This window comes from Teleopsis dalmanni, chromosome X (assembly GCF_002237135.1).
Source record: "Teleopsis dalmanni isolate 2A chromosome X, ASM223713v2, whole genome shotgun sequence".
Lineage (NCBI taxonomy): Eukaryota > Metazoa > Arthropoda > Insecta > Diptera > Diopsidae > Teleopsis > Teleopsis dalmanni.
In genome coordinates this window covers 92,430,893-92,454,060 of record NC_051848.1, presented here as the reverse complement: position 1 = coordinate 92,454,060, position 23,168 = coordinate 92,430,893, and the positions used below count along the sequence as shown (strand labels likewise).

General features: G+C 31.6%; 2 protein-coding genes across 2 annotated transcripts; one reads left to right on the top strand and one right to left on the bottom strand.

Annotated features, from left to right (window-relative positions):
- The first annotated feature begins 3,598 nt into the window (after nt 1–3,598).
- Nucleotides 3,599–4,744, top strand: LOC119690004. Its single transcript, XM_038104970.1, has 4 exons — nt 3,599–3,742; nt 3,814–3,915; nt 4,057–4,211; nt 4,278–4,744. Exons 1-4 carry the CDS (start codon nt 3,685–3,687, stop codon nt 4,416–4,418), a joined length of 456 nt encoding a protein of 151 aa, XP_037960898.1. The 5' UTR covers nt 3,599–3,684; the 3' UTR covers nt 4,419–4,744.
- Nucleotides 4,745–20,893: 16,149 nt separating this feature from the next.
- LOC119688708 (tRNA-splicing endonuclease subunit SEN34-like) lies at nt 20,894–22,591 on the bottom strand. The gene is made up of 5 exons (XM_038103375.1): nt 22,501–22,591; nt 21,848–21,916; nt 21,519–21,791; nt 21,412–21,457; nt 20,894–21,311 (listed from the first exon to the last, which is right to left on the bottom strand). The coding sequence occupies exons 1-5, from the start codon at nt 22,589–22,591 to the stop codon at nt 20,894–20,896; spliced, it is 897 nt and encodes a 298-aa protein (XP_037959303.1).
- Between the last annotated feature and the right edge of the window lie 577 nt (nt 22,592–23,168).

The following is a 23,168-nucleotide window of genomic DNA, read 5'->3' as shown; positions in this document are numbered from 1 at the left end:
TCATCTCAATTTACTCGAACTCGCACACGGCCTAAGATCCACTATTATTGTGTAATAGAACGTTGTGAGTGGACACAAATATTCAATATTAATAAATAAATAATAATAATAAATAAAACAATTAAGTTATTAAGTACTAACTACCCTCCAGAAAAATTTGAAAGTAGATATATTTTCGTAAATACATAAATTATGATTATTACATCAATTCCAAAATAATATAAATTTAAATATAATTAATTTTAAAAATGAGTTTTGCTCTCTTCCAAGTGGTGGAAAAGAAACTAAACTACAAATTAACTTAAAATGCTGAGCCGCTTTCAGGAAAAAATTCATATTAACATGAGACCACCGAAAAAGTACTTGCAAAAGAAAAATCGACGAGTCTCCTGATATGGAAAAGAAGGGACCACTAAGCCAACAAAAGCAGACAACAAACCAAAAGGACAAATTAAACATCATGTATGGTCAACTATGGTCTATGGTCCAACTATGGTATTTCAACTTAAGGAAATAAGCGATCACGTATAGTACAAAACATATTTACAAAAAAATTTATTGTCAAATTATTAAATAACAATAAATTTAAAATAAATTTGATGTCAACAAACGAGATTTAGATTAGATTTAAGACTCGATTTTGAGATGGGTTGGGAACTTGTCACCACGTCACTGCATCCTTTGAGTATTATTGTGACATACCCACTTCAGTTCCGTAGACGAGTAGCAGTTAAGAACGCCATTATGTCCTTTGGATAGATGTTGCCTGATTCCGTTATAAGTGGATAGGCAGTGGATGAGTAACACAGAATGTCACTGTGATATAGGGTAATTACAAAAACACTCAGATAACAGCAACAAAAAAACTGCCGACGATTTCGTTTCCAGATGTGTTAAATGCGACGGAAAACACAATACAATTGATTGCACTAAAGCGATTGATAAACAGCCAAAGTTCTCCAATTGTGATTAAAGTCATCAGGCAATTTACCGAAGGCGCTACAGAATATTCGTAACAAAAACATCAGTAAGCAGAAGCCATCCACAAATTGTTCCAAAACCACTAATAATACATTCATACTGGTCCCAAACGACTGACTTCATTTGTTCTCATTTCAAACAGCTGATTTACCAACGTATATTTTATTTGAAAAGTCATTTATTCGATTTATTTTGTTCGCATTTATTTGTTAAAAATGAACGATCAAAATAAAAGATTGATTATTACAGAACAATTGAGTTATTTAGAAAATATAAAAGCTTTAACTAAGCTGGAACTAGATTAACAAGCAGTATACATAAAGCGAAACGTCCTCAGCCAAAAATAGGATAACATAAATAAACATAAATCACGATATGATAAAACAGAAATTAGCCGATCAATATTCGTTAATTTTGGAACCAATTTATGTTCACAAAAATAAAAGAAAATTCGATTGCTCTATGTTTTATATATGTTTTAGGCCCCAAAAGTCACTAAATATTGTGCAAAATATGATCTTTAATAAAGCTCATTTATTTTAACAACAAACTCAATAAGTGATAATATAAGGGCATTTATTATTTTATAAATTTATTTATATTTCAAATTTCAACCAAATCGGTTTAAAACCAATGAAGTTAGGGGGTTTCAGTAGCTCGATTGGACTCAAATTAGACTATCTCAGAAACTATATTTTAGGAAAATTTCATATCAATATCTGTATCTGGTTCCGAAAATATTGAGTTTTAATCGGCTAGTCCTTGTTTTGTCAAACTGTGCGCAGGTTGACATTATTTGAACACCACCCCAATGTTGTCTAGAAAGCATAGAAACCATCGGCATAACCATCGCACATATTAGCTCTTTGAGGTTAAAATATTATAAAAAACAACAAAACATTATAATTTTATTTAATAGTTTCCAGTTGGAGAAGGATAGGTCCGCCTTCTCAAAGACTGCTTGAACACATGAACGCAACCTGAAGACTGATCGATCTCAATGCACCAGTCTGCGAAGGCATTTACCAACAATTTATATAAATATCTGCGATGCTGTATTATGTGTGAGTCTTGAAGAGTATTCATATCTGCATCCATATCTAAATTTTGAATAAGTTGTTTCTACGCAAATATTTTATTTTGAAGCATTATTTTTTTTAAACGGTTTAGTCACTAACAAAATTTATAGTTTTATGGTTATTAAAATCCATAACTTCTGGTTTAAAAGGTCAGCGCTTAGTTACTGTGAAATTTCTAGCATCCAAAATTTTTACTATGATAGATATGTTAGATTGCATAGAGGTCCGTTGACTAACGTTAGGGTTCCTCCTAGTGGTTTGGAAATAAATAGGAGCAAGAACTATAATGAGAAATTGATATATATAGTTTTAGAATCTATATTTTTTATAGACTCTATTTAATTAATTTTTTTAAAGAAGAATGACAGACGTCTTTTTTCTATATTTTTTATTTGATCTCTTATTTATTGAAATTGCCGGTCAACACACGATTTCTTAATACTAGCACACTTTTATAATTGAAAGCTTCGAGCATCTACTCCACAAAAAAAGGTGTCATTTCATCTGTGCAGAAAGAGTTCATGTCGTGTTGCCACATTATGCTACTCCTGTTATACAATATACTATTCCCAAAACATTCTTGAAGATATGTCTTTAAAGAGGAGTTTTGCTGATATTTGGAGACTGTATGCATGAGTGGAACGACCCTATGGTTATTGTAAATTTACCACAGAATAGATTTCGTGAGTGACGAAACTTCTTGTGAACTGCATAATAAAACCATCAATGTCTTGGAGTGGCATAAAAAGGTTCCACAATCATTGTCAATTTAGTTCGTTTCTTTTTGGTCATATATATCATGAACAATCAAAAAACAAAAAAAAATCACCTGATGGTATATTTATGACAATTTATGACTCATATTGTTTTATGTTGGTACCTGTTTGTGTTGAAGTGTTTTGAAGCGCTTTGCGTAGAGACCATATCATAACCGATGAAGTTCTACTAAGGTGCGATTATTGCTATAATACTATACAATTAATAGCTCTAATTTACAACTAGTATGTATAGTAAGATCTTAATATGAACTATAGCCATATCTGTAAAAATTACATGTGTATATAAAGTTGCTGAAAGTTAGTACTTTTAATTGGTAATATCCATTGTTCATTGTGATGCACTCAAAGTTTCCAGGAAGAAGCAAATTACACTAATCACTATTGTATTGTATACGTGTATTTTTTTATTAAAATATCAATCATCCTTCAGATAATGTTGAGGAGACCCATAAGTTCATTTACGTTATCTCTTCTACGCCAGTTAAAAAATAGTGTCCAAGATATTAAAATCGCTTATTCTGTAATCAAAGACAGAGCCATAGAAAGTGGTAAATGGATTTTATATCTTTATCATCGTGACAATTCTTCCACAGTCCACTAGGCAGAATACGTCTAGAATTGTGTGCTAAATTGTCATTTATTCATAATATATGTTAAAAAATATTTTTAGATTCAGAATAGTAGCGTTTGAAATTTTAAAACCAATGAAATATTTTATATAACAAATTTTATAATTAATTTTCAGAAATAAAATTTGAACTCATATTTCGGTCGCATTTTTCTAAATTTCTGAACTTTTACAGTTTTTGTTTTTAAAAATCCCTCTTGATTCCTTATCTGCCAAAATGCAAAATAATATTGCGAAAGGTATTTGCGGAGCCGCAAAAAACTTTCGTTCGCAAAGTTAGTTCGAAAAATGTTTAATTTTTTTACTACAAATTATTTTCTGTATTTAAAAATTTTGATTTTCGTAGTTACTGTGACCAGAGGACGAGGTTTCATGGCTGGAAAATCCAAATTTTGCTTCTTACTTGAGAAGTCTAATGAAAGCGACGAAGGCTTTCGTCAATTCGATGGTAAGTTTTAGAAACATTTATCTAAAGTCCAAAGTCCTAATTAAATGGATTTATTGTCTTCCAATATGTTAGTAATTAATTAGTTAGTGATATATTATTCTATGTCATCACCTCATCATCTTTTTGTTTATATCTTTGCAGCACTCTCTCCATCTGCTTTAACTCAAAGAATTGGTTTAACACGCGCTTCAGTACTGCAAAACTCAATAAGTGTTCTGCCAGACATCCGTAAGAAAAGTAATTGCAATTCGGAAAGGATAAGGAATCAACTCGCACTTCAGCCCAAAGTAGTTAAAGTATGTATAATTTAAATAATGTAACCATATATAGTTCAGAAACATATATAATTTTGACATTTATAGGCTACCTTAAGTGCCCAGCAAATACTCTATTCTATTGCTACCGGAATTGGTGATACAACTACCACAACTGATCACTCGATTTGTGGTATTTGCAAAACGCGCCCTTGCTGTTGTTATAGAAGGTTCAACGGCAAGTTTTAGGATTGCTGCGGGTCTTACGGATGAATGAAACAAATTAGCAGATTAGCTTACAATCTGTTGGGAATTCACAAAATAATAGTCTTGGAAATTTGTTCCAAATGGATCTACTGGTGCTCATACATATGAGTTAATTATTTCCTTATTCAATATCATAACAATTATTATTAACGATTGAAACGTTGTAAAAGTTATTATGATATCAAATCAGGCGATAATTAACCCATATATGGAAGATCTGGAGCGGCATCCATATTTTGAACAAAGTACAATTATTAAAACAAAAAAAAAAACAAAAATCAATAACACAAAAATAATAAAGAACCAAATCTTACAGTTAAAAGTAAATAACTTATTAATGAATAGTTCGGGACTTGAACTCAGGTCAGGTCTCGTGTAGTAAGTGTTAAAATGAAGGAGTTCAAGTACTGCATAAATGCAAATATGTACTTATTGGGCATAACTTGAAGGCGAAAAGAGAATAGAATGTCCACATTTGTGCAAACTCATTCAATAAACCATAAGATAATAACTAGAGCTTCAACGGCAAGTACTAATTGTCATATTTATGACCGCAATTGCTTTAAAAACACTCAATAACTGGCGTGTGGTTCGCTTGAGTCTGATATAACACATTTTTCACAAACACCATTATGTTCATTCTATTATTGGGAATTTGCACTGCGACCTAATCATAACATAATAACATCATTATAATAATAAATAACAGAGTTTTGTTTCTTCATATGATATGAGATGCCTATGTAGGCACTTTTTTCGTTTGTGGATCAGTCCTATCTTGTGCTTCAAGATAAATTCTCCCTTTAAGATTTATTAGAGTAAATTTTTTTAGTGTGAGTTTTTTTCAGAATTTCTGTAATAATGCTTATATTATATCTATTTAGTTGCATATTATTCCTAAACCGTTTTAGATTGAAAGTCCCTATTAGCGATTTAGATTGTGATAGCCTTGGAAGAATTCCAGAATTTTCACTATAACAGCTGTTTCTTTCAGTAGTACTTTCTCTTGCTCCATATGTTTGACTACAAAGCTATAAAATATGATTGTTTTCGGTAATTCTCTATATAAAACCTTAATTATCTATATACCTTATTGTTATCATATCATAATTTAGTTTATTTTGTTATCTTAGCTATTTCTTCTATTCAACATATCGAAATCAAGTGGTGAAACCAATGCTATCATATTATCGGTCAACTAATAAATGTGATAATTTTTTTTATCCATTTAGTAAAATATTCATTACAGTAAAAATGTTTACATTTTCAATATAAGGTAACATCCATCCTGTTTTTTTTATCAGTCGGTGCAGGGCCCATCGTCTTCGCAGACTCTGTTGTGATTTTGAAGGGCGGTCAATAAGCTTCAGTCATTATGTCAAAGCTGAAACGCATAAAATTTTTGAGAATAATTTGACATCCAAAAGTAAAAACAAACAAACTTTACAAACTAATCGATTGTAAGAAGGATGTTTTGATATTTCATTCAGGTGAGTGAACAATTTATTACCGTGGAGTGATAAGATTTCCTAATGTTAAAAAAATATTAAAAATATATTGTTGATACATTAGATTGTCATTATACTTTGCACGATTTCAGTCTGTCAGCTGAGGCCTTTGCGTACTTTATACAGTTTTCAATAAACTGCGATTTCAAGCCTTATAGCCATTTTATTGGGCATTCGACTACAAAATATCATGCCTAAAGGCTGGGTATGTTGTATACAAATGTAGTTTAAACACTTTTGGACTAGTGATAGTTACATATTTTCTATACTATGGTATTAGTTTGTATAAAATGCAACTATCACTTGGTTATTCATCTTGGCATTCATAATTTTTTGATTATTTATTTTTGTTGATATGACGTATAAGCATGGGAAGTGAATCATAGCCTATACGATCTTCTAATCAAGTACTCGTAATTATTAATAAATTTATAGGGTGACATGTTTAGAAATTACTTTACTCTTTTTACTTCCATAATCTCGTCTACAGCTGTTACCGATATTCTTAACTCTATTATATCAAGTTTGAAAACCAATAAAGACCATGATTTTAATTTACATTACGTTTATCAAAGCCATTGTCTCAAAGGCCATTAAGGCAAAACGTGTACGCCGAAAAAAGCTATCAGCCGCAACGGTTACATTCGCAACTAAGCCATTAATACATTTTTTTTTATTATTTCGGAAATCACATACGTCGTAATTGCAATTGCAACAACCCAAAAATAAAACAGAAATCGAGCTATAGCCAAGAAAATGAAAATCTAAACACTAATAACTTCACCAAAAGTACACTAGATACATGATGCCCAATGTGTAATTACGAAAAGCTAGAAATAAATACAAAAACAATAATAAGAAGGAAGAAGTAAGAAGCAAAAGATGAAGGAAGTAGCCAAATAATAGCAGTAAAATAAGTTTAAGTTTATAACAACGCCTGATGTCCCAAAGTGATATGAGTCCGCAAAAAGGACATCAATATAATGTCTACTTTATATCGTGGATAAAATGCATGAAAATGAAATCCCATCCACAGTTCGAAATGTTTAAACAACCTGCTTTCACCATCCACTTTCCGAGCCATACCCGCATGCATTCTTACTTAGTTCGGAAGTACTGGAGTCACACAAATGCCTCCACCTATGACAATGGCAACATCACTGGCCACTGTCCATGCATGCAGATAATTTAAGAGCAAAAAGAAGGAATAAATACTAGTATGCCCACAACGTAAACACGTAAACACACACACACACACAAACGTACCCATATACCTACCCATACACGTTCATGTACACGTACACGTACACGTACGTCGTAGAGCGCATATGGAACTGTTGCCAATACATTACATTGTGGCATTACGATTTTGGGTCTCAACAAAACAAATCCAAATCCGAAATCCGAAATCCGAAATCCATACTCATAAACAACTGCAGTTAATCGCTTTTTATATTAAACATGTTTACGGAATGACAAAAGCCAGAAGCGTGCGACACGTTGATGCGGTACGCTCAATACCTTCGCAACGTGTAACTCAATGTAATGCTGACCAAAGCGTATCAAGCAGTTTATGGTTACGGCGGCGGAGAGCACCAGTTGTGGGTGGATGGATTTTGTGTAGCGGTCAGATTGCTTGCGTCCACAGCTGAAAGCTATATTTTCTCACAATAAAATTGTAGGATTTCCTTCTAATTTTTCTTTATGGCAATAGCACTGAATTCGAAAAAACTCCATTCTCTGGTTTTCACTTTTTTAGTCGAATCCTTTTGTTTGCTTATTTCAAAAATTTACTGCATATAATCATCTTGATTTTGAATGAAATTTTATAACCAAAAAGGCAACAAAATCTTTTGGACACCAGCAGAAAAATTAATCATTTCATTCTATTCCCAGATAATTACCAAGCACACAAAATCAGAACACAATCCTAAAAATTGAACTATAATAGGAAATGGAGTGGAAACGATGGAATGAGATGAACAGGAACTGATGATGTGTAGACTTATATATAATTCTTAAAAGTTATTGAGTTATTTTACAAAATTACTTGATTAAATGTACTTAATTTAGGATTTTAACATAGACAATAAATGCCACAATTATTACTTGAGTAACGAAATTCGAAAAATTGGTTCCAATAAAATAGAGCCACTATATACCTCTTCTTATTGTTACGTACAATGCATCTGTGTACAATGCCATCATAAATAATCGCGAAAACCACAAAAAACTCTAACTATCAAAGGCAAATAAAACTGGAAGACTCTAAAGTTTAAGGTAGTATTCATTTCGTTACTACGGAAGTATCTGTAAGGTGCACGTCTTCAAAACTTTTGCAAAATTATTAAAGCAAGCAGCACTTGTTTCAGAGTTTATGGAGTCATGCTAAACCAACGCTATAATATACATTGAATGTTTTGGTTTTCTATATAACTATCAATTTATCATACAACTCCTTGAGATATACATGTATATTGACCAAAAATATCCCATATTCTTTGCACCAAATTACAGTTTAGGTTACATGGGTCATATCATGGTTTACTCTTTTCAATTGCTATAATTTTTTCAGTGATAGTGGCGCGTCAAGTATTCCACATTTCCTTTCTGAGTAAAAGTTTCAGATTTTTTCTAGTATCTACGTGAGTTTAAGGGTATTTTATTATGTGGTCTAGACTATTAACTTTATCCGTGATATACCAAATCTTTAGCTGCTCGGCTTATTTACGAGGGTCACTATTTATATTTTGAACCTTGGCAAAACTGATTGCTGTTAGATGTCATCTGACGTTTCCATATGAAATTTTGACATTAATAAACATAACCTACCTTAGACCTTTTGTCAAAAGAGCATTATTTGTGTTTTTTACAATGATTTGTAAATTAAGTGGTACAATAATTTTAATCGTAGCCGCAGTTTGCTTACTGACGAAAATCGTGAAATTTTCATGCTATGCAAAAAGTGACACTCGTAATGCAAGATCGTCATGCGACATACTGTGAGATTGAGGTTGAGGCGGAACCCTAGGCATAAGTCCCACCAGCATACAAGCATATAAAATGTTGCACGATAATCCCATCCTCTATTATTGACAAAATCTTAAAAAGACGTTCGTGCCGATTGGTGAACAAATGCTCAAGAAATAAAATGGTAGTGCTTTAAAAAACGTAACATATACGAGTATAAGATTGTTACAGGTGACGAATCACGGATACGAGTATATGCGTTGAGCCGAAACATAATAAAAGGGAGGTGGAATTAATAATTATAATATTATTAAAACTTAATTTAAAACCAGATACTACTAAAAAATGTTTTTTATTCATTTTTTCATATTATGCGAATGTGCGAGTTTTTCTAAATTGATACTAAAATCAGAGAAATGCTAAATTGTGTCGATAAGGCAGCGAAAATCGGATTTAATCTATTTTTAACGTATCTAAATGAGACTAAGGACGGGTGCGAGTTAGGCTAAGTTGATACTAAGGCAAATGGGAGATTTTTTGGGATTTTTTTGCACTGCACACATTTAGCTATTTATCAACACGTATCGACACATCACTACATTATCGGCAAAACTTAGAATTTCCTTCATTTAGAACGCAATTTAGCCTAACTCGCACACGTCCTAAATGAGACTAAAGTGTTAGTGTTATCAGAGTGTGTTAAAAAAACAACTAGTGAGTTTATAGAAATCAGAATATAAAGTAAAGTATTATTTATAATACATGCATTAAATAATGTACTGTAAAAACAAATTATTGTTTTAATTTGATTTTTTTTTTAACTGGATAATTCCTCAGTTGAATGGAGCTGTCAATTTGTTGAGGTTTGCGTCAGTTTAATAATCATCATTCTTTTCCACTTTTAACTTTGTTTTAATTTCTTAAATAGCCTTAATTTTCAAGTTCTGTGTAACTGTAGACGATGGATTACTGAATTTTGAGCTATTGTTTTAGTTCTGCTGAGCACACATCACCTACTATAATCGGAATTTAATAATAGTTGAGTTGTTAAAAGACTTGTTGAAATTGATTTCTTTTGGCAATTGAGTTATATTTAAAAGCAAAATGTATTAACAGTTGACATTAGCCATCAAAATTCAACTCGCACACTTCGACTAAATATGAGCAATTTAAATAATTCCTGGGAAATTCAAGCAAGTTTAGTCATATTTAGTCAGTTTTCAAAATGCGGACATACTTTAAAACTGGGTAAATGAATAAAACTGGTAACACTTCAGAATAATTAAATTATTCTAAAGATTATTTTGTTTTTGTTTTTATTATATAAACACAATCTGTAAAAGAACATTCAGTATTACTTATGGATATAAAATAGAATAAAATGATATGGAGATATATTCTAAAGATAAATAAATTTTTTTAATGATCTTTAATAGGTTTGAATTACATGGACTCTAAAAACTCAGTTCAAATTGTGAGTTATACATACAGTATTTCATTGAGCTAACAAGTTGAAAAGTTGGATATTAATTATTTGTTTACTAATTTATTAAAATTTTTTGGAAAATATATCTTAAATTTATCGCAGAAATTTGATTTCACGTACTATAATCTCTCTCAATCTATAATCTATAGTCTCTTTCCAAAGTAGATGGAAGCGAAGCTCAACTGTCCTTGTTGTACTTTACTCCAATCCAATTCAATCATTCAAACGCCCCTATTCGTCTCCTGTTCGATGAGGATGACAACGCTGACGTACTGCATTAAACGCCACAAAACAGCAGAAATGTTGAAATGAATTTGTCGTTGGTTGGTCTCAACATTGCGTTGCTGATGTTTTGTTGTTCGTTTTTGCAATGAAGGCGTCAACAATATGAACAGAACATGACAACATAAAACAATGTACCACGATGTATGGTGAGCAACAGACAGCATAAAACACCGACGCGGACATGGATACGGACACGGACACGGACATGGACATGGACATCAACATTATCAGGAGCGCACGGCAAAACAAACAAAAACTGAGCAACAAAAACAATAAAAATAATGAAAACCAAAACTATTTTCAAGCAATTGAGGTGAACGAATCTGTTTTATGTCACATAATGCGCAGCTCCCAACAATGGAGGAACAGGGAATAGCACCTCCAGTTACAATTCGAACAGAGCACAGCTGCAAATAATGTACATGAAAGGATGTCATTTTTGAGATTTCATACCATTTTCGCTTAAAATAAAAACAAATATTTTATATCAATTTTTATGCCATTTTCTGCATCTATTAGATTGCAATCATTGAACACAAGAAGTGATAATTCAATTTTGTTATCAGTCCAATACGGTTCATGAACGATGGTCCGAACCATACACTACATACCCATAAAATATATGGTAACGTTTTCATGTATATAAAGACTAAGACTTGAAAAAGTTATTTTAATTTTGGATAAGGAAAACGGTTTTAAGTGAATTATTGCAAAATTTTAGTTTACCTGGCAAAACCTTTATGCGAAATAAATAAGATATATCTAAATCTGTCTTAACTTAAAATAAGTTCAAAAATTAGATTTCATATTAAAATTTAAAATTACACCTTTTGCTGGGAATCTAATTTAAGCCTAAACTGATGTATACATTTTTTGGATAGTAATGCTTGGATGAGTTCCGATTTTAACAAATTAGAAGCAAATTTATCAACAAATAAAAAAAGTATTTAAATATAAATACGTATCTCAACCATTATCTCATTTTATCCCCATATCAGTAGAGCGAGGACTTACGTTAACACTCTTTCCGCACTTCCTTCACACATCCAACTTTTCTGCGACTACTGACTTCAGTCGATTTACCATATCATATATACATACCAAGCGATCCCTTCAATTTTTTAGAAATATTACATATATGTAAATAAGTGAGTTATATAAAAATTAAGTTATAAAAATATTAGGTATTTTTAAAATCTAAACTGTTTTCTTGGAATTAAGCAAAAAGATAGAATATTTCCAAACCACAATTTCCAAACCACTTCTGTAGAAGACTGCAAGAAGAGATTCAAATGTAAGTAGTCGATGTTAATATATTGATGTTTATTCGTATTTAACAATTAAGAGTTCAATTTTTAACTTCATATGTAAGTTTATAATATATATGTACAGGAATAGTATTATTTATGTATATCAAATATGTGAAAAATAAGTAGCTGTAATTTCTGCTAGAACTTATAGAAGATAATCCTAATGTTGCTCGAGAACTTCATAAATTCCTCGATTAGAATGAGGAGAAGATGTAAGATAACATATAATGGATATATATAGATAATGGAATATCTCACTCTCTTGACAAATTCTATGATCTCAAAATAAATACTTCCAAAATATATATGTTGAATAATTTCGAAAAATTAATTCTTCAGGATTAATATGTGGAAAATATGAAGATGTGAGAAGTTATGGAGCTTGTTATGGTTAGTTCACATCCGAAATGTAACATTAACTCAACATATTAATTCTCCGTTTTTTCAAACAGCAAACACCATAATATGGGTTCTAAAAAATTTTAATCTGGATTATATTTTTTAAAACTGCGTGGAAAAAGATTTTAGACACTTTTTTCTGTGGTGATTTTAAAGCAGTGTAACATATAGAGTTCAGTTAATTTACCTTAAATATGTTTGTAGCAGCACGTCTTGTTCAAAAATAGGCGAAAACAGCGTCGAAAATAGATTGCTAGAGACATTCTTCCTCGAGTTCTATAAAAGGATGTAAGAATATTTTATGCAAACAACTCAGCAATTGGCTCTTATAAGGAGTATATAGCTGACTGGGTTAATCGTTGGCACATGTGGGAACTGCTTTGAAGGCGACAGAATAGTTTTGGTGTTTAAATGAATTATGTACGTTTTACTAATGAATTCAATACATCACAAAATGATCGTTTTGACAAATAACACTTCTATAAGTTTCTAATTCTAATTACTTATTGTTGAAAATTCAGTTTCTTGAATTCTTAGCTCAAAATTTCTCTTACGAGTATTTTGTTTGTCTTGTTTCGATTTATATGTTTTTTCTATCTAATCTGTAGGTGCTGCCATATTTGAGCTGTGAAAATTTTATCTGTTTAGATGTCTTCGGAAAAGACCAGCATCTGCAGGCGATCGAATCAGAGGCGGTGACATCAACTTTTCAATTGTAATTGCTTTCAATGCAAATTGTGATAGTGATTGATACATGATACATGATAGTGATTGATAGTGGGGGAAAAACAAAATGTTGGTTTAAATTTGTTTATGAGAGACGAGACTATCAGTAGTCAAAGCAGTTTTCTTCAATAATAAATATCATCATTTGTTTTATTAAGTGTTATTAAGTAACTGGGATTTATTTTTCAACTTTTTGAATATATTTTATAAAAATAAAAGGCCATGATTCAAATAGAAATCGGCCATTTACTATTATTTAAGTCTACATTAATATAAGTATAATAAGATGTACACGTACTCTTATAATAGTTATTATGATAGATAGTTTTGTTTGAATTATTCGAATTTGGAAGATACACAAATTGAGCCTTTGATTTGCATGTGCCAGGCAATCACATCCTAGATCATGTTAAAGCATTCGTATATCATCAGAATAAATTCACATAATTGGATAAAATCATTTATTTTTTCCAAAAAATTATAATAAAGAGGTTTTTTCGAACAGTAGTGAACTACAGCAACAAAAATTTTATTTTTTATATTATTTTAATTAATTGAAGTTTTGGGTGATCACACAGCTGTTTCGAGTATTGCCAAATACCCATCATTCTTGTATTTAATTATTCGTAAATAATTATTATTTTTGAGACTGCAAGTACAAAGAATCGAACTCGGGTCCTGCCAAATATGAAGCTCAGAATCAGCGCACCTTAAGCAACTGATCCAAAGCCGTACTTGACTTTTTTGTTCACATATTTTTCTGGAGTTTTGTTGCTTTTGCTATGAAAGTTTTTATTAGCAATTTTACCTGCTGTGTTTATATTAGAACGAAATCATAAACCAGCTGTAGAATAATTGAGTTAATGAATTAATTGTATTTTTATTTTTAATTGTTAAATTTCAATACTATTCTGTTTCTTATGTATAGAACCTAATCTAGGAATGTAATGCTGAGAAACTCATGCTAATGTTACTTCACTAGTCGCACGGGTGCGACCAATATTTTGTGAATGTAAGTTGAAATTTAACGTCAAATTTTCCAGATGAAAGTGAATTTATAATTAAATTTTAATTGACCAGGGGGCTCTATCTCCTGCTGGCTTCACTCGCTGACCCCCGTTATATTCATACGTACTCCTTCATAGTTACTCATCTGTATGTGCTTTTAACATTCTCTAGAAGAGGCATCAATTTTTGTGATAGTTTTGAAGTTCTTAAAAAAGTTTGATGTCTCTGCTAAAGAATGTTAAAGCATATACATATGTACATATTGTTCAATATGAAAGAGGACGTATAAATATCATGTTTGTCCTCCTTTGTGCAATCCCAATATTAAGCCTTCGCGTTTAATTTAATTTTTTTGATATAAATCACGTTGGTTACGTTTTTATTGAATTTATTCCTCTGATAAATGTTCTATATGTTTTCGTTTTCTATTGTTTTCGATTGTTTCCAAACTTAAACTTCGGATACGTTTAGAAGCATTAATGCGATTATTACATTATCGTTTTGCATTTGATTCAAGTGCTCGTGAACGACGATGTTTTTTTCTTTGAGCATCAATTAAATTGAGTCGTAAACGACCCATTAATTCTTTTTTTTTGTTCTTTAAATTCTATGAATATCACTGTACTGATGATGTCATAAATGAATAAAAATACACTGCCACATATTACTTATTTTTATAATACAGAGATATAGAAGACAGTTTTACGACGCGGTTTCCACAGTGGCTGACGTCTAGAGCCTCCACAGATACAGATTACAAAGACATTTTTTTAAGGAGAATAAAAATTTAGGACAAAATCTTTGCCTGTTGGTATTTAGAATCGTATTCTTTCTATTTTCTTACAAATTCTTTTTAATATATATCACAAAAAATAAAAGTATATAAAGTGCTTCAGTTTGTATATGTAGATTGCATTCATTTTACTAGAATATTTGAGTGGAAGAAATTTGTAAATAATTGCAATTTAAGCTAACCATAGAGTTGTTCATTTGTGAGTCGATTTGTACATGAAATCGAATTTAAAAAGGTTTGCCAATATAATGCCAATAATGCTTGCTAAAATTTTTCTCAATAGAATGAAAAAATTGCCAATACTACGAGTTGTATTCAGTAGAAAATAAGAGTAGAGCAGGAGGTTCGAAATTTGATTCAAAGGACTGTAAATGGTGTATGGAGGTTGGAATATACACCCGTACTTTGCTAAAATTTTAATGCCGTCACATAAAAAAGTAGCGTAAAAGGGCTCTCATTTCCATGATATTAATTATTATTGAAAAAATATTTTTACATTTCAACCAAAAAGCAAATGGCCGATAAATTTCTTTTTAAAAAAGTCCACATACTATAAACAACGCACTTCCTCATATCACCCATAAAAAATGTATGTATATAAATGTATTGGTAATATTTTATTTACATACAACATATTTAACGCACACGTCTATAACGGCAAAGGATTGCATATAAATATTTATCAGCCTGTAATATGATAATTGGTCAGAGTTTATAATCCAGTCGGTAGCGTTGACAATCGTTTATTACGCAATCAGTGCATCGTCAGTATTGTTATTATTGCCTCAATTACCACCTTTCACATCACCATAAACGCAAACAGTGATGCCAGAACAGCACACATATTCCGAAATGTATGTTGTGTATTGGATTATATGTGGCATAGCACTGCTGTTGCACAAGATGGCACTGGATAATGCTACACAGTCGTCGTAAAATATAATTTCAACAATGTGAAAGTTCTTTTCTTTACCAGCATCGATGGGATCACATTAAATAACAATGAACTGCAGCTGCTGAACGTACGTTGTAACATTGTAATTCCTTTGTAATGCATGAGGAATGAATTGGACGAACATATAACATGCTTCCCATTGGATTTTCGAAAAACGTTTTAATTGCTGCTTACTGTGCTCTCCCTTTGCTATCTGCTATCTGCTTTCGAGCTCTTCGTCCTTTTTTCCATCGCTAAATGATTGTTCATTGCAAATGAAATAATATTCGATTCAAAATTGCACTTTATCGGTATAATTTTAAGCTCTACGAAATCCGCTTAAGTGGGCATGTAACTAGAGAGGAGAATTTTAATGTGCAGTCAATTAAATGAAGACAATTTCACATACATTCCTCTGAACGTATTTACAAATTCCGAGTTGTAATTGCAATTTTTGTGTATCATTGCATAAATAATATATTATATAAATATTGTACATAATTACATATTTATATTAACAAATTACCCAAGAAGGCCTACGATTCGTTAAAGAATCTACGAACTAAAGAAGTTTAACCAAAAATTTTCTTCATTTCTGAAGTTAACAAAACAGGAGTAGACTAACAAAAGTATATTTAGAATATTTGTATAACCCCAAAATCCATAATGTATAAATATTAACAAAAATGTTGGAAAGCTTAAGTATGAAGCATGCAAGTAAATACAGAAAATACAGATTATAATACCCTAAGGAATTTTGATAGAATCAATATTAGAACAAAAACGAATTATCATAATAATATCGTTAAATAATATTAATCAAACAATAATATCAAATTTTAATTGATTTTTTTTGTTATTCCTTATCTCATAATATCAATATTATAACGTCTTCGATAACGCACCCCAACATCAATCGATTTCAAGTTTTTCTCCGAAGCCATATTTCACTGTAACACTTTTGGATAAGCTATAGTCAATAATCGTGTATTTCTCTGATTTCTAAGTCCACTTCGTAAAAGAAGTATTGTAGTTTCGATGAAACACTGACTTAAATAATAAATTTTGATAATATTCTGAAATATTTGCAATATAATAATAGTGACTAATATATTTAATCAAAATAAATAAAATTTATAATAAATAAAATCACAACAATGCAACATAATACCTCATCTCCCAGAGCTTAAAGCCACATATAAGGAAGCTAAAACTATCTTTGAAGCATGGAATCTAATATTTTCATCCCTTGAAATATTTTTGTAATGTCACGAATCAAAAAAGTAAAATTGTTTCACAGGGCTATAAGAGGATTCGTAACGTGAGCGAGACTAGTTTTAGCGAAATGAGGACTTTAATTGGCATAGTCTATGTTCCGAGACTACATAAATCTTTACACAGTTAATTGGACGATGTTTTAAACTCTGACGGTACAGGACTTGATATTTGATATATGTATGGCAGTAATGTCAGCCAAGAGATTCGCATCTTTTTTGCGAAACTTACGATTTGATAAACTTACACCACTATTAGAACGTTGGTCTGTAGATAAGTTAAGTTCTATACGAGGATGCTTAGAAAATTTCGTTCAGAGATGTCACAAATGCTACGCAGTGTGTGAATATGTCACTCTTGATTAAATGCTTGAAAATTTCACAAGTCGATTTTCAGATACTCGACAATATTTGCCAAGAAAGCACTGAATTTGGAAGTTTGTATAGACCACAAACCAATCATTTTTTGAAAACAGTTCGACAACGGTTGTAGTGAAGCAAATGATAAGTTATATATCTGAATCCTGGCGAAACATTACAATGGATAATATGTACATAAGTGTTCCATTGATAGAAGAGGTGCTAGAAAAGCATAATTTGACTATGGTTGGTATTTAACAAAAAAAAAATTAACCAGAAATGCCACAAAAATTAAGAAGTTAAAAACAGGTTTTCTCCTTTTTTGGTTTCAAACCAAACCATAAGGCTTACTTTACGTACTGTCCCAAAAAAAACAAAATTGTGCTCCTGCTTTCCCCTATGTACGAAAGCAATACTATCAACCGAAATTCAAATAAAAAGCTGCCCGATATAATAGAATTCTATAATATAACTAAAGGAAAGGTATTGATGTCGTTGACGGACTAAAATCGAACTACTCAGTAGCACGTGTTCGCTTTAGATGGTCGTTTCGTCTTTTATTTTCAATGCTTGACATTGGCTGCATTAAGGTTCACATAATTTTTGATTCTTTGCATATATAATAGAGCAAAATATGAAGCGAAAAAAATTGTGTTAAAACTTTGTCTTTTTTTCTTATGGAAACACAGATCGCTTGGCGAGACACAAGGAGTCATTGCCTTTGGAAGTGAGGTGTACTATTCAGCGCTTTACCGAGGCCTCACGATCACAAGAAAACAGAAGCACCACCAAAAAAGAAAAATAGATGTGGATATTGTTCACGACACTTTAAAATACAAATTAAAATAAAATTAAAAACTATTTTCTTTTTGTAGTTAATGTTTAGTATACTAAAAGGTTCCAAAAATGGTAGAAAATTTAATACAATTTGATAAAAATTATATTATTAAAATAAATCAATGTTTTTTTCTTTGCTGACGTACGAAACTATTATTTTTATTACTATCAAAAAGCATATGTTTTATCAAAAATTTTATATGTTTCATCAAATCATTTAAACTTACTTTTATTATTAACAATTTGCAATAATACTTTGTGATGTCCGCGCACTTTATTGTTGAGCACGCCTTTAGTATAGTTTTTAAACAAGATCTTTAAGCTTAAAAGTGCTTTTGCACCTGATAGACACGTGTGCCGCAGTACTTTCACAAAGGGGTCCTAACGAAGCCCACGCGATCCGGAAAAAGCTTCATGGTCCGTGTTTGTTCTAACCTCTCTAGGGAATTTCCTTTTGCAGCTGGTGTCCCACAAGGGTCTGTCTTAGATCCTATACTGTTCAATATCTACACCTCTGACATTCCAGTTGCTCTCTCTGATGTCAAGAAAATCTGTTTCGCAGACGACTGCTTAATATACTCCAAATACGCACATTCTTCTACGGTCTCCAACTCCCTCAACTAGCACTTAGCCACCCTTTCCAGCTACTTCTTTACGTGGAAGCTTGAACTCATTCCCTTCAAAGTCTTCGCCATTGCGTTACGATGGAGGGAATAAATGTTCATTTATTTATGGAGTTGGTAAGTCAATCAATGGGCCTTTATAGAAAAGCATTGCTCTGATTGGACAGATCAGAAATTTGAATCACATTTTAGGCCTCTTTTGTCTTTGTTTACAGCTGATGTGCGCAATCCAATCAAATTGTTGGATGCTTTTCATGACAGTTAGGTCTTACAACATTCAAACGAAGATTATAATCAATTAGTTAGGGTTTATTAGTTTTTTCCTTGACGAAGTTATTACTATGAAATAATAACAAGGTTGCTGTTAAGAAGAGTTAGAGTTGATGGTGACCATGATTTGAAATATAAGGAATCTTTACACTGTGAGTAAAGTATACAAGCAAAGGTAACAAGGTATGAATCCTATTACTGGAGACACCTTATATCAAAATTGTGTTACCAAATAGTGGAATATTCCTGTAATGAAAAGTCACAACAAATACTTTAAAAGACACTTTAGATGCCAAATAATGGCAGACTCGCTTTCAGTCTTACTGAAGTCCGTATCATGACTTAAGTTATGACTATGAAATAAAGCCTTATTGTGGCTTAATACAATAAATATAAAGTACTTAGTAAGTTTTTTCAAATTGAGTTTATAAATTTAGGTGTTTATGTTTTTATTCAATGGTGCCGGCTGATGTCAATTTATTAACAAGCATATGTCAAACGTATTTTATCGTTTAACCTTTTACGATATTTTTGTTATAGAAACACTAAAAAGTTAAATATAGTAAAATAGATTTTATTTACTGCTCTGCTTGTATTTTATCTTTATGATTTATGATTATATATATATATATAATAGGCAAAATAATTATGAAATTATGATCACTTGCATTGACGAGTACCATTTGACACTTGCTCGTAGGTACCTCACCCGGCTCCATGACCTTCACTCTCACGTCTCTACTCCTACAACCCTTCCAGAAGTTCTTGTTCTAGCCTTACGCTTTAAACCTCCCAACACCTGTCCCACTACCTTGATGAGTGGGACCGTAATCTCCATTCCATTCCCCTATATAACCGCGGCTTTCTTGACCCCAGTCATAAAGTTTACCGTTAACCTCGCCCCCGCTTATCTGCTCTTACCCCACCCCCTTCTCTATAACCTAATTTCCCTAATGTACGCCCTTGCTTTCTGGCTTGGATAAATCTAGCTCGTTAGTTACTAAGTCCATTTTTTCTCCTCTCTTTCCTGATTACTGGAATGAAGTTTTCACAATGCTGTGGATATCTTCTCCATTCATTCCTAAGAGGTGGTTTAGTGGGTTCAAGTCTCACACGGTGGCTTTCGATGCTTCCACCTACTGTCAAAAAAAAAAAAAATTATAGGAAAAGCGTGGGTTGTAGCCACGCGACCAACAATATCTCAATTTTGTTCTGTATAGATTATATATTTTGAATATTACGATGACAATTGCTTGGTTTTTAATAAATTATCAGAAATTGTGAATATTTCACTTCTATACATTTTTTCAAAATATATGAATTGCTTTGCATACTTTTATGAATTTTTAATCTCGTTAAATTGTTGTACTATAGGTGAAATATGTGTTGAATAGGATTTTATGAAATTATAACGATACTTAAAACTATTTCAGAACTACAGCTGTAATAATCCATATATGTTGCCTAAGATATGCAAGTAAATCCCATGCATATGATATGATCTTTGGGTTGAATTATTCTCCATTAAAACTGGTTTATTGCTGTTTAGGTTGATTAACTGTCGTCAGTTAGCCATTGCATTCCATCGATGCAATGCCTCCTTTCTCGTAACATTCCTTCAAGTTTTAAAATTAGTAATGATAATTTTGGTGTCTGTAAATATACTAAATTACATTAATTTTCTGTGGACGATTCATTTTCAGTGGACACTTCATTTTCAGTGGACGACTCAATGTTATCTTCTTTAAGTGAATTATAAAACTGCCTGTTCCATTTAAATGTGTAGTACTTCAATTCAGTGGCTTGGTTTTCATCTCCTTGTATTAAATAAGCGACTACACTATTTTTTCTTACAGCCGTCGCCATTCGTGACATAGTCCGCATTTCATAATAATGCAATTTGCCATCTGCTATTAAATTAATGATATGAGAAGAATGATATCGCTCGGGATCTCCATTATAAATAACAAAATCCCCTCCATATACATCGCCACAAGTTATATAATAACCACGCATCCATAAATCCCTAAATACTCGGTATTGAAAAGAGTTGATATCTTTAACACTCACAATTCTAGCTTCTAAAACAAAGCTGTAATTAAAAATAATTTATTTATATTAAGTGCATCTTACTATGAGGTAGCGGGAATACATTGAAAGGAACGTATAGACTTTTTTCATCCGCTGCAAACCTTCTTTCCGTATTATGCACATTTTCCGTAATCTTTTTATTTATTTCTGCACAAATAGAATATTGTTAATAACTTTTCATGTGTGATATTTTTGTTAAGAATTTTACCTTCAATACTAGGTAAAGGTGCTGTTATGGTCGCTGAGAAATGTTTTCTTTTGCCCAGATGTTTTCTTGGAACTGATAATTCTCTATCTGCAGTTTTTTCTGCGATATTAACTCGAATACGTTTTTTTAGGTGCTGCGTTAAACGGTCTTTAACGTTCTCTTGCTCAGCAACTGAGAATTCTCCCAAGAATCTATCTTTTTTGGACACCAATACAGCAATACCTCGTTCTACCAACAAACGTGTTTCTAGCGGTGTCAGTCGCACAGGAATAGCTTGATTATAAAACAAAATGGGTTAACATTCTAAATTAAATTTTACTTTTTCTTACTAAAACGAGCATAGCCAGCTTCTCTTCTCGCTCCGATTATACGATATTTCCTTCGAAGTGTAACATAATCTGTAGAAAAGAAATTAAATATTTAAAATATTACAAAGTGTTGAACTATAGATTATCAAGAGCACTTATAGAAATAATGATAGTCAAAACTGAGTAAGATAATTTCTGTGTTTATATATATAATAATTTACAGAACAGTTAGTCTATTTCAAAAACAAAGTTATATATAAACATTTTTATAATGGACACATACATATTGCATTTATTAATCTGCTCTCTTTTCATAAAAACTAAAACTTTTTATCACACTTTTTACGTGATATTTTGTTTATTGTGGAGTTACGCACAAACTGCTTGGGCCAGTAACGTCTACTACTTAAGACGGTAATTAAAGGCCAGTAGGCGTTAATCAAGCCTTTTACGATTAACGGAATAAAACAAGGGAATAATGGGCGCCAATTGGTCTTATTCAATACAACAATGTATGTATGTGTAAGTTTACAAAGTACTTCTAACAGTACACACTATAAAAAATGTTAATATAGCGCACAAACTACATGCAATAATATATATATTGAATCCTTTAACTCCTAGGAGAGGCATAGGGCCACAATAATGCTTACAAGAAACGTTTCCATTCTTACCCTTACGATTGAAAACAAAGCCGGTACCATCTATATATGTTAAATATATTTTCCTTTGCGCTGTTTCTGAAATTTTAGAATTTTCGTCCATTGAGTATAGTCCACAGCACAGAAATATCTAAATATTAAAAATAATTAATCTTAGCCATTTATTAATAAATTGTATTTACTTAACACAACGAACCCTTCCAGCTGCTTTTTCGGCGATAACCTTCTTTGCCAGTAGTGTGTGTCTTAAGTCACATTTTTTGACACTTCATGTAACCATTCACAATAAATAAAACCATATGTGGCGTTACTTGATGATCGAATACACACTGTGTAGTGCACTACGTAAGACATGTTCGATTCTATTTGGTTTTGTATATATTTATTCACTTCTAGTATATATAATAAACTATTACAAAATTTGATTCACATAAAACAAAACTAAATACATTTAAAATAAAATCATTGCTCTTCAACATATCGATTCACTAATGGCGTTTTCGATTGGTAAATCTGGTTTCAATCTACATTTACTCTCGATCTATCAAATTTTGTTGCCCAATCGAACATTTTTAGAGTAATCTGACATTTTTCTAATGTTAGTTGTGTTAGTAAGACAAGACCTATATTTTCTAAAGGGAAATTTTCCATAGAACTCGGAAATCATGTCGACTAATGTA

Bases quoted from the DNA above. Each gene is read 5' to 3' on its own strand.
- LOC119690004 (XM_038104970.1), top strand. From the start codon at position 3,685: ATGCAAAATAATATTGCGAAAGGTATTTGCGGAGCCGCAAAAAACTTT. The intron at 3,743-3,813 runs GTTAGTTCGAAA...TGATTTTCGTAG, and splicing joins AAAAAACTTTCGTTCGCAAA to TTACTGTGACCAGAGGACGA. The intron at 3,916-4,056 runs GTAAGTTTTAGA...ATATCTTTGCAG, and splicing joins AGGCTTTCGTCAATTCGATG to CACTCTCTCCATCTGCTTTA.
- LOC119688708 (XM_038103375.1), bottom strand. From the start codon at position 22,591: ATGGACGAAAATTCTAAAATTTCAGAAACAGCGCAAAGGAAAATATAT. The intron at 21,792-21,847 runs GTAAGAAAAAGT...TTTATAATCAAG, and splicing joins AGCTGGCTATGCTCGTTTTA to CTATTCCTGTGCGACTGACA. The intron at 21,312-21,411 runs GTTTGCAGCGGA...TTTTAATTACAG, and splicing joins GTGCATAATACGGAAAGAAG to CTTTGTTTTAGAAGCTAGAA.